Below are 10,623 nucleotides of genomic sequence, written 5' to 3' on the forward strand. Positions count from 1 at the left end.
ACTAGCATTAAATTTCAACTGTAGGAATTGTGAAAAACTGAGTTTAAATGTATTTTTGAACATAACAAGATTCAACAACTGGTGTATGTAAATGGAATAATCAAAATCCAACTTCAACTGTATACAGTGTATATATATATATATATAAACTCAGCAAAAAAAGAAATATATATATATGTGTGGAATATCAAAATATGATGAATGGGATTGAGATCCGCACCAGATTTGCCAGTTCTTGCTGTACCTTGTTACCCCACTCTTCCATAGGGCAAGAGACATTTCTGGGGGTAATGGCCCTAGCTTCACCCTCCGATCCAACAGGTCCCAGATGTGCTCAATGGGATTGAGATGACCATGGCAGAACACTGATATTCCTGTCTTGCAGGAAATCATGCACAGAACGAGCAGTATGGCTGGTGGCATTGTCATGCTGGAGGGTCATGTCAGGATGAGCCTGCAGGAAGTGTACCACATGAGGGAGGAGGATGTCTTCCCTGTAATACACAACGTTGAGACTGCCTGCAATGACAACAAGCTTAGTGCGATGATGCTGTGACACACTGCGCCAGACCATGACAGACCCTCCACCTCCAAATTGATCTCGCTTCAGAGTACAGGCCTCGGTGTAACATTCCTTCAACGATAAACGTAAATCTGACCATCACCCCTGGTGAGACAAAACCACGACTCGTCAGTGAAGAGCACTTTTTGCCAGTCCTGTCTGGTCCAGCGACGGTGGGTTTGTGCCCATAGGTGATGCTGTTGCCGGTGATGTCTAATGAGGACCTGCCTTACAACAGGCCTACAAGCCCTCAGTTCAGCCTCTCAGCTTATTGCGGAAAGTCTGAGCACTGATGTAGGGATTGTGCGTGGGAAACATGGGAAACAGTGTTTAAACCCTTTACAATGAAGATCTGTGAAGTTGCTTGGATTTTTACTAATTATCTTTGAAAGACAGGGTCCTAAAAAATTCACCACATTTATGATTTTACATGGGAATCAAAAAGCTTTCATTAATGTTCACCATGTGCTGATGTGCTCAGCACTGTCAACAGACCCCATTATGACATCACAATGTAACGGAAGCCTTGCCATGATATCATTGCTGGTTCCATCTGACAAGCAAAATTTCATTTCATGATAGATCTCTCACAGAGATAGGTTAAGTTCTTATTTTGAGAGTGTTAATATTTATCATCAATGGCTTATCGAGGGAGAAAATCAAGTGAGTTTGACAAACTCCAGAAGGAGAACTCACAGATGAAGAGCGTCATCGAAAACCTGAGGAAGCAAAACATGGCTTTAAACCAACAGGATGACCAGGACAAGTTTTCAAGTTTTGTAAGGCTCATCAGTTTTTCAAACGTTTTTCCAAAAATATCACTGTTTATTTTGTGGTTTCATAGACATACAGTAGGCCTACATCCATAAAAATCTTTAGCTTAAAAGTTTTTCATGACACACTGTAGAAACTATTTTGCCTTCTTCACTTCTGCTATACATTTCATACTGTACCATTGTGATCCAGGGCTATCAGGAGAGCTACCCAATCCAGAGGGCCATCGTGGCTTCATCAGTGATGCCAGACTTCTGCAGATGCAGAGAGCTGAGAGAGAGGCCATGGAAGCAAAGCAAAGAAAGATAAGTGCTATCCATGAGAATTATGTCCGGACTGCTCTCATCGGGGTTGGCAGCACCTTCGCGCACCACTTCGTCCCCTCTATTCAGTGCATTCCGCGGCCGAAAGCTCCACCGAGGCCTTTGCCACGAAGGCTTGAGCACATAGCTCTGGCCCCACTGAAGAACGTGGTGGGGGTGGACGGAGCCCAAGTTCGACCCGGATCTCACTCTCTGGAGTCCATCCAGGTAAATAAGTCATTCAGCAGCAGTAGCGTGTGGCCTGTTCCCGTCCCTCCCACTGCAGCTCCCTCCAAGAGGGGCAAGAAGAAGAAGGGCAGGCGGGGAGTCAAAGCCCTGAAAGTCCAGTCGGACCAGGGCTGTGCTGACAACAACGGACCCATTGACCTGATGGAGGAGGTGAGGGACATCGAGGCTCACCTGAAGGAGGAGGACTGGAAGGTAGGATGGACTTGAATTTATTGTAAATGTGAAAATTTGCAGTTCAGAATTATACTTGGACTGATAAATTGCCAAAACAGATAGTGGTTCCATGTCTTAAAAAAATCAAATTTATCACATGTGCCGAACACAACAAGTGTAGACCTTACCATGAAACCAACAGTGCAGTTCAAGAAGAGTTAAGAAAATATTTACCAAATAAACTAAAGTAAAAAGTAATAATAATTAAAGTAACACAATGACATAACAATAACGAGGCTAAATACAGGGGGTATCGGTTTAAACAGCATGATAGAATAGATCCTAGAATACAGGATCTCTTTGTATTAGTTTATGTATATACTAGTTCTATATGTATTTCTATGATGGGAGCATTCTTTTCTGGTCTACACCAAAGGTGGTACATGAGGTGAAGGCCATGGGCAGGAGAAGTTTGGGCTCGGACATGTCCACGGGGGAAATAGCCACCAGCTCTCTGGGAAGCCTGAGCTCAGTGGATATGAACACCCCTGCGGAGCTCCGTGACTACTTGGATGTTGGGACCCCGGTCAAGGCGCGTGACAGCCCACCCAGGCCTGCTCCCCCTCCTACCAAGCCCAGGAGCAAACAGCCTCGGCCTATAAGGTTCCTTAGCCTGGCAAAGGCTGCCACCGGCTCAGGTCAGTCCCTCTCATGTTCTCACACAGGGAGATTGAATGTAAATGTAAATAAAAACTTTTACATTTTTCAAGATTTGCTGTTTAATTGGACCCTGTTTCTGAGCAGGGAGAGCACCAAAAATATATGTGCTAAATTTAAAATGATATCATAATGAACTAGTGTTAAAAGCTACAAACAGATATGGAAATGAGTAAATACATAAATACAGTTCATAGAGAGATAGATGTCTGCTGTCAACCCATAGACAAGATGGCAGCCAGTGAGCCAAAGGGTCAAATTAAGAACCAGGCCAGATTGCAGCCCCTGTCCAACCCAGAGCAGGCCCTGACTAAGACCTTCAAGCTGCTCCACTCTGCCTCTGATGACTGGTGAGCATTCACTGTAGACAAGACCAATGGAGCTAGGCTAAAGGAAGCACAGTGTAGTGTCCTTGGAAATGTAGATTTGAGCTACAGAGTGTAGAAACTTCTGAATTTAAGAGACCAGAGTCCTAATTGATGAACATCATTATAAGATTTTTGGAAAATGTTGTGGAAAATGCTTACATTTCTTTCACTGAATTGCAGGGAGAAGAAGATTGAGGGCTTGACCTCTCTCCGTGTTATGGCTCAGAACCACATGGACATACTGATGCCTAAACTCCATGATATCTGCCTTGCCATTATAAATGAGGTAGCTGTATTCATTCACTGCCCTATTCATTCATCTGCACAAATCTGCTACATTTGGAGAACAAGTCAAATTATTGTGTCATGTTTCTGATGTTCGTGGGTTGTTCTGCTCAACATTAATAGCTGGTCTTGTGCGTGTTATTATGATACAGGTGAAGAACCTGCTCTCTGCAGTGTCCTGTGCTGCCATGGCCACACTGGGTGACATGTACGTTCACCTCCGGAGGGCCATGGACAGTGAGGTGGAGGGGACGGCACGCGTGCTGCTGCACAAAGCCAGCGAGGCCAACACCTTCATCCGGCACGGCGCCAACTTTGCCCTGGGTCACATGGTGCAGAGCTGCACCCCTAGACGTGTCATGAATGCCCTGCTGGTCGGTGAGCTGAGGTAAAGAGGGAGAGGGGTCAATTAACACTCACTAAGGGGTAGATCCGGACTTCCACGAATGATCCCATTATCCAAGCCTCAAAATTGAGAAGATTGAAATACTGCTAGTTTTTAATTAACTGCCTTTTTCATCAGCATGCTAGGTTATTCCACAACACTTCTGGCAGCAACTCACCCCAATGCTAGACTTCACCGTCCCCTCCACCTCAATGGAATCAATTTTTTTTGTTATGTCTTATACTTCCTTGTGTTGTGTACTTCTTATTTTATCATTGCGTTACTTAGATTATTTTTAGCCATTGGTGGAGAGGTACTGTCTACTGATGTGTGCTAGCCTTTGAGGAGTAACAAGTCATTTATAAACATTTATAAAGTATATATAGTGAACACTTTACATTAGGGGCTATTAGTGAGGCACTGAGGTATTCGTAAGTACATGTACTCACATTCATAAATGCACTCATTAATAAATACACCATTTGGGACATTTATAAATACATATATAAATGGTGAGTCAAACCATTAATCAACCATCAACAAATGCCTTGACAATAACTCCTTTATAACTGGTTTATAGTACATTAGTAGTACATTATTAATCATTTACAAATCATGAACAAATCATTTAAAATAGAGTTTATAAATGTGTAAATAACTATTTATAGATTTCTTGACATTTACAAATGTAGGAATAATGATTAATTAATGGTAAGTAAACTCTTTACAAACAGTTTATTAATGGTATATTAAGGGACCTTAATATAAAGCCTTACCGAACATTTTGATCCATCGATGAGACTTCATCAATACAATCCATTATCATTCATCTCCTAACTCATGTATCTCTATGACATGTAACTGATGTGCTCTGTTTTTCCTTCCTCAGTCACCGTAGCGCTGCGGTGAGGAGCTGCACTGCTCAGGACCTGGAGAGACTGGCTGAGGTCATGGGGACGGCTCGTCTCCTGTCGGGGAAGAAAGGCCTCACTGACCGTTTCTTGATTGCCGTCAGTAAATTGGCTGTGGACCCTGCACAGGAAGTCAGGTGGGAAGTTCCTCCTGTAAAGTAGCTTGCTTCAACATAACAGTTAAGGCCGGGATTCAATCCATGGCTCGCTATAGCACTAGATCGCCGACAATGCAGCTTTTAAAGGTAATATAGTCTAGAGTCAACATCCGCAGTGTTTTACACAAATACAAATTGAAATTGACTTTCAAAACCACATTGTCGGCTGTCTACAGCATCTATGCTAAAGGGTGTCATGGATTGAATTGCAGATTTTAGGTATTCCAAAACAACCACAGGTTCTCTTGGAGGGGAATAGTAATTGAAAACAAAAAGGAAAGATTATGAACACAAATAAGTTCTACGTGGCATAGGAAAATCCAAGTCCAGGCACTCATGTGGGTTTGAAAGTTAAAAAGACAAAAGCTTAGTCGGGATGTTTGGCCGGCAGGGATGTTCTTCTCCCATCGCCAACTAGTGACCTCCTGTGGTGGGCGGGGTGCAATGCACGGACACGGTCGCCAGGTGTATGGTGTTTCCTCCGACACATTGGTGCTTCCAGGTTAAGCGGGAATTGTGTCAAGAAGCAGTGCGGCTTGGCTGGGTTGTGTTTCGGAGGACCACGGCTCTCGACCTTCGCCTCTCCAGAGTCCTTGTGGGAGTTGCAGCGATGGGAAAAGATTGTCACTATCAATTGAATACCACGAAATTGGGGTAACAATTACAAATGTAAATGAGTCCAGTTCAGTTTCCTTCCTTCTGTTTGGTGCCTAATGAAGACAACCCTACTTGATCACAGTGGTCGGCCTGAGCCAAGCGCTGTGCAGATTCGCTAAGATTTTCATAATAACGAACGGTTAATACCCAGTTGTTATATTGTTGAGATGATTCGTAGATCAGGTAATGCGGTGCATTACTCAAACGACCCTCTTGCAAATTCTACCTAATGTATGTCTTATTTTTTCTCAGGTTGCCATCAATTGAGTACTGTTTTTAATCACAGACAGCAGAAATTATTTGATATGTTACACGTTTAAGATGATATTAATATCTTTGTCCACAGGCATCATGGTCGCAATATCTTGAGAAACATGGCCACCAATGGCGACTTTGCTGAAATGTGGGACAAATTCGCTCTGAGGAAAGAAAGAGAATCCTTGAGGGAGGTCATCTCAAAGGAAGGTAGATTCTCTCTAGATTATTAGAAGTGTGACAAATGAGCTGATATGATTACAGAAATCCAATCCCACTGGGCACAGACATCAGTTCAATGTCTAGTTTTAATATAAAATTTGGGAACTCAACCAAAATGTGAAATCAACCTAAAAGTTGGGTGAAAAAAATCCAATTGTGTTTTCTTCGGTGATTCACCATCATCACATAGATTTTTTTGTTGTTGAAATGAGGTGGAAACAACGTTTATTCAACCAGTTTTTGCCCAATGGGATGAATTTAATATACTGTTAAGATTATATCTTTCTGTCTTTTCTCTTTTTCAACAGGAATATCTGAATATTTCCCAACTTGACTATTATCCCCTCCAGTCCCCAAACTCCAATATTTTAGTTCATTCTAAGAAATTTGACACTATCATCCAAACCCCCATGTAAATGTATCTTTAAACTGCATTGACTCCTTGTCCAAGTCCTGAATCCACTATAAGGCCATATGAACCACATTCAAAGCACGAAATGACCTTTCCTCGAAGCTCCTATCTGATCTGCCAGCTCAATAGTGGTCTACTGAAACCATACTCACCATCTCAGGGGGTGCTCAGATCATCAACCACTGACCTCCACACCATCCTCAAAACCACCAGTCCTCTTTTGGAGGCAGATTGGTCAGTGCTCCTGTATGGCACCAACATTGTGGATTTTCATCCAATACTTCTGGACTATGAGAACATTCTTTGGACAATAAAATGAGGTGAAATGGAAGCTGGCTACAGTCTCAGTTTTATCCTCCAAGACAGTGTGAGGATGTGTAACAATACCTGTGGTTTAACTTGATGATCAGGGCCAGATTACCGAATGGGCACACAGGGCACCTGCCTGTGGGCCCCGACCTCCAGCAAATATCATCATAACATCCAAAACTAAAAGTATCGTGGATGTATATTATAGTATGTGGACGTTTTACAATTTGTGAGCTCGTTTCATAGTTTGTAGCCATGTTTTATGTAGAAATTCCTGAGTATTTAAACATTTTTAGTGGGGATGTTGTATATCAATTTTCTTACTGGTGCTCTTCCGTGCCGTCCTTGGGAGGGGTGCGTCACTTGAGTGGGTTGAGTCACTGACGTGATCTTCCTGTCTGGGTTGGCGCGCCCCCTTGGGTTGTGCCGTGGCGGAGATCTTTGTGGGCTATACTCGACCTTGTCTCAGGATGATAAGTTGGTGGTTGAAGATATCCCTCTAGTGGTGTGGGGGCTGTGCTTTGGCAAAGTGGGTAGGGTTATATCCTTAAAACCTTGAGAGAATTGAGACATGGATTGTGTGTATCATTCAGAGGGTGATTCGGCAAGACAACTGAGTTAATTGCCTTTGAACGGGGTATGGTCCAGGCGCACCGGGTTAAGTGTGTCAAGAACTTCCACACTACTGTTTTTTTCATGCTCAACTGTTTCCCATGTGTATCAAGAATGGTCCACCACCCAAAGGACGTCCAGCCAACTTGACACAACATGGGCCATCATCCTTGTGGAACGCTTAGGGCAGCTTGTAGAGTCTATGCCCCAACAAATTGAGGCTGTTCTGAGGGGAAAAGGGTGTGCAACTCAATATTAGGAAGACGTTCCTAATGTTTTGTGCACTCAGTGTATGTAGTCCTACATGTTTTTAAATAGTACAGTATCACAAACCACAGTACAAAACCATATAAAGTGTGGGCCTGTAGTATCTGTAAATCAACTAAATGTAGTTTTTTATTTACATTTGCAGATAATAAAGCATCATTGTTCATGTAATAATCTAATATTAGCATTATACCTTTAGGAAGAGGAAATGGTCATAAAATCAAATAGATGAAAAGACGGAAACAAAAAATTTTTTGAACTACTTTTATTTTAAAATGTCAAATTCACTGCAAAGTAATGTAGTGCATTAGTGTCTAGATCCCTGTTGGGTGGAAAAGTGTCACAAGAATCCTGTGGGGGGAGAGAACAAGAGAATACATTAAATTAATGGGTGTTAACTAATCAGGGTTCAACAAAGCACTGCAAGTCCTCAATTCCTTCAAAAGAGAGAGGGAATGAGAAAGGAGTATGGTCCCTGCAGTAGGACTACATGCTGGCCATGAGGTTCTCCAAGTGGTACTCCAGGAGGCTGGAGAGCTCAGTGACCAGCGACTCTGGGTTAAAGTACCAGGCCAGCTGCTGGCCAAACATGTAATCTAGCAGAGCCATCAGCCTGCCCTGAAGAGAACACCACACAACACATAGAAAATGGCTCTGAGTTACTAGTTTATCAAGAGGAGAGAGACAATTAGAAATATTCCCCCTAAAATGGCATTGAAGCCTGGTTAACCATGAATAAGGAAGTACACTAAGAATATGGAAGTAAACAGGAAGTAACCTCTTGACTCTTACATTGAGCAGCAGCAGGTATCTGTCAGCCTCTGGCTCCATGTTGGCAGCAGTGGGCAGGAAGAAGTACAGGAGAGCGTACAGACGCTTCACGAACCCACCAGGGTGCTAAAGGAAACAAATGAGGAGAGAAGAGGAATTTAAGTGAAACTGCTAATAGAGAGATATCAAAACATGTACCAGTACCATGTACTTACCACCATCAGGGACTTCTGAGCTGTCATCATCCCAAACAGCACCAGCTCAAAGAGGACATCTATCATGTTCACATGATGGATCTAGGACAAGTAAACACGTTTGGAGAAAATAGGAATGATTTCAGAGATCAGCTACTGTGATGTATAAAATACATGCATGTGGAAGAACTCAGACTTGAAAGAGTTAATGAACTCACCTTTGCCTCAGCCAGCTCCCTCTCAATGTCATTCCACTTGGAGGGGTCACTCAGGTAGTCCACAAAGTCATTATAGCTGCGGATGAACTTGGCCTCGTCCTATGACAAAGAAAAGAGCATCTTAGTGAAGAGAACACATTTCCCCTCAGGGACGCTCTCTTTCCCTTGAAAGAGAATGAGTTAGTGAGTTACCATGTGGTTGGCCTGAACCAGAGCGCCCAGGAGGACCTTTCCCGCCACAAACAGATGGTTCCTGCTCAGGGTGGAACCAAGCAGGGTCTAGGGAAGAGTTAGGCTGAGACATCTTCCTCTAGGAGACAGAACAAGAAGTCACAGAGAGAAATAGGAAAGTGGGTCCACTCACAGTGAAGGCCTGGCGCAGGGAGACGAGCCTCAGGGCGATGTCCTCCACTCTCTTGGTGGTAAGGTAGAGGCTGTGAAAGGGAGGGAATGGAGCATGTCAACCATTAGAGTCAATGGGGGATAACAGCATTATGACCACTATCCTTCAGCATCTGACAAGCCCAGACTACAGACATTTAGAGGAACTCACTTTAGCAGAGTAACCTCCCTCTCCTTAGGCAGCAGGTCCTCCTCCCAGCCCTGCGACAACAAAACAAGCATTCAAAATCAGTGACCAGTGCAATGACATATCAAACAATCGGTCAGTGGAAGGATCTTAATGATCCTGGTCAATAGTATGTGTGTGTAACGTCTGACCTCATAGCAGTTGTGGCCCTCAGGCTCTGGGTCAGTGAACTGCTGAGTGGTGGGCGTAGAGAAGGAGGCAGCCTCCGATCACGCTGAAGAGAGAAGTCCGTCCAGCCCCATGTGGAGAGTGGCGTACACCACTGAGACATCAGTCTGCTGCTCAAAACACACACAACACACCTGTTTACCACACACACGTTATTAAAAAACACACCAAATCGAATGCAAAAATGCCCATAGTCTATATACATAGGAATATCGTTTATTTACCTGGTAGCAGCCAAGCGTCACGTCCACAGACGTCTCGTGGCGGAGGTGAGACGCATAGTGGGTCACCCTGCCAGCCACACGCTGACAGAGAGAATACATGTTAAGGCCAAATGGAATTAGTGAAGAAAAGCCTAATCTAATACTATTTCAGTAGTATTTACGTCTTACCTGGATCCAAGTGATGGACTGCACTTTGGTGGCACAGTAGGGGATGCCCTCTGGACTAAGCCTGGCTGTCTCCTTGGAGATGGCCCACACCAGTTGAGCCTCCAGGCCTCTCACCCTATTCACGTGGTGCATCCTCACCACCACCTGCTGTTGAGATAAACAACAAGACAACATCAACAAAACCACTTCAGCAATTGCTGTGACACATTTCCATCAAGATCAAATGACTGACCATGTAGATTAGGATTAGCTAGTTACAAAGACACATACCTGGGATCCCCCACGCATGTAGGTGATGATGGGCCTGATGAACTGGAAAGTTCTCCAAGCTTTAACCACCGGACCGACATTGTTCTGCACATTACAATACATTCATGTTGGAAACAGTAAACATTGTAACAGTGATGTGACTGTGTGTGTGGGGGGGTCTCTTACCCTGATCACAACAGACCCACAGTACAGGGGGCTAAACCTAATCGGAATCAACTGCCAATTGCCAGTGGCCTCCTAAAGCAGAAAGCAGACAAGAGATTTGTTTCATGTCAAAGAGACACAACTTGAATATCAGGGATATTTTTTAAACATGAAACCCCAAACTTTCAGAAAATTGTACCTCAAGGATAGTCTGCACATCTGGCACATCCTCAAGGATGATAGCAGCATTCTGGACATCGAGGACTGGCAGCTGTAGAA

The 10,623-nt window shown here is 43.7% G+C and overlaps 1 protein-coding gene across 1 annotated transcript; it reads left to right on the forward strand.

Annotated features, from left to right (window-relative positions):
* Positions 1–397: 397 nt before the first annotated feature.
* Positions 398–6,903, forward strand: LOC115107216 (TOG array regulator of axonemal microtubules protein 2-like). The gene is made up of 9 exons (XM_065016545.1): positions 398–1,341; positions 1,529–2,079; positions 2,477–2,738; positions 2,984–3,107; positions 3,306–3,411; positions 3,563–3,798; positions 4,685–4,843; positions 5,868–5,986; positions 6,821–6,903. The coding sequence occupies exons 2-9, from the start codon at positions 1,597–1,599 to the stop codon at positions 6,901–6,903; spliced, it is 1,572 nt and encodes a 523-aa protein (XP_064872617.1). The 5' UTR covers positions 398–1,341; positions 1,529–1,596.
* The last annotated feature ends 3,720 nt before the right edge of the window (positions 6,904–10,623 follow it).

Source organism: Oncorhynchus nerka, unplaced genomic scaffold, assembly GCF_034236695.1.
Source record: "Oncorhynchus nerka isolate Pitt River unplaced genomic scaffold, Oner_Uvic_2.0 unplaced_scaffold_13___fragment_8___debris, whole genome shotgun sequence".
NCBI classification, from domain to species: Eukaryota; Metazoa; Chordata; class Actinopteri; order Salmoniformes; family Salmonidae; genus Oncorhynchus; species Oncorhynchus nerka.

What these genes read in the sequence shown, in the direction of transcription:
- LOC115107216 (XM_065016545.1), top strand. Translation starts at nt 1,597, where the DNA reads ATGCAGAGAGCTGAGAGAGAGGCCATGGAAGCAAAGCAAAGAAAGATA. An exon ending in GACCCTGCACAGGAAGTCAG is followed by an intron (nt 4,844 to 5,867) that starts GTGGGAAGTTCC and finishes CTTTGTCCACAG; the next exon opens with GCATCATGGTCGCAATATCT. An exon ending in GGAGGTCATCTCAAAGGAAG is followed by an intron (nt 5,987 to 6,820) that starts GTAGATTCTCTC and finishes CTTGATGATCAG; the next exon opens with GGCCAGATTACCGAATGGGC.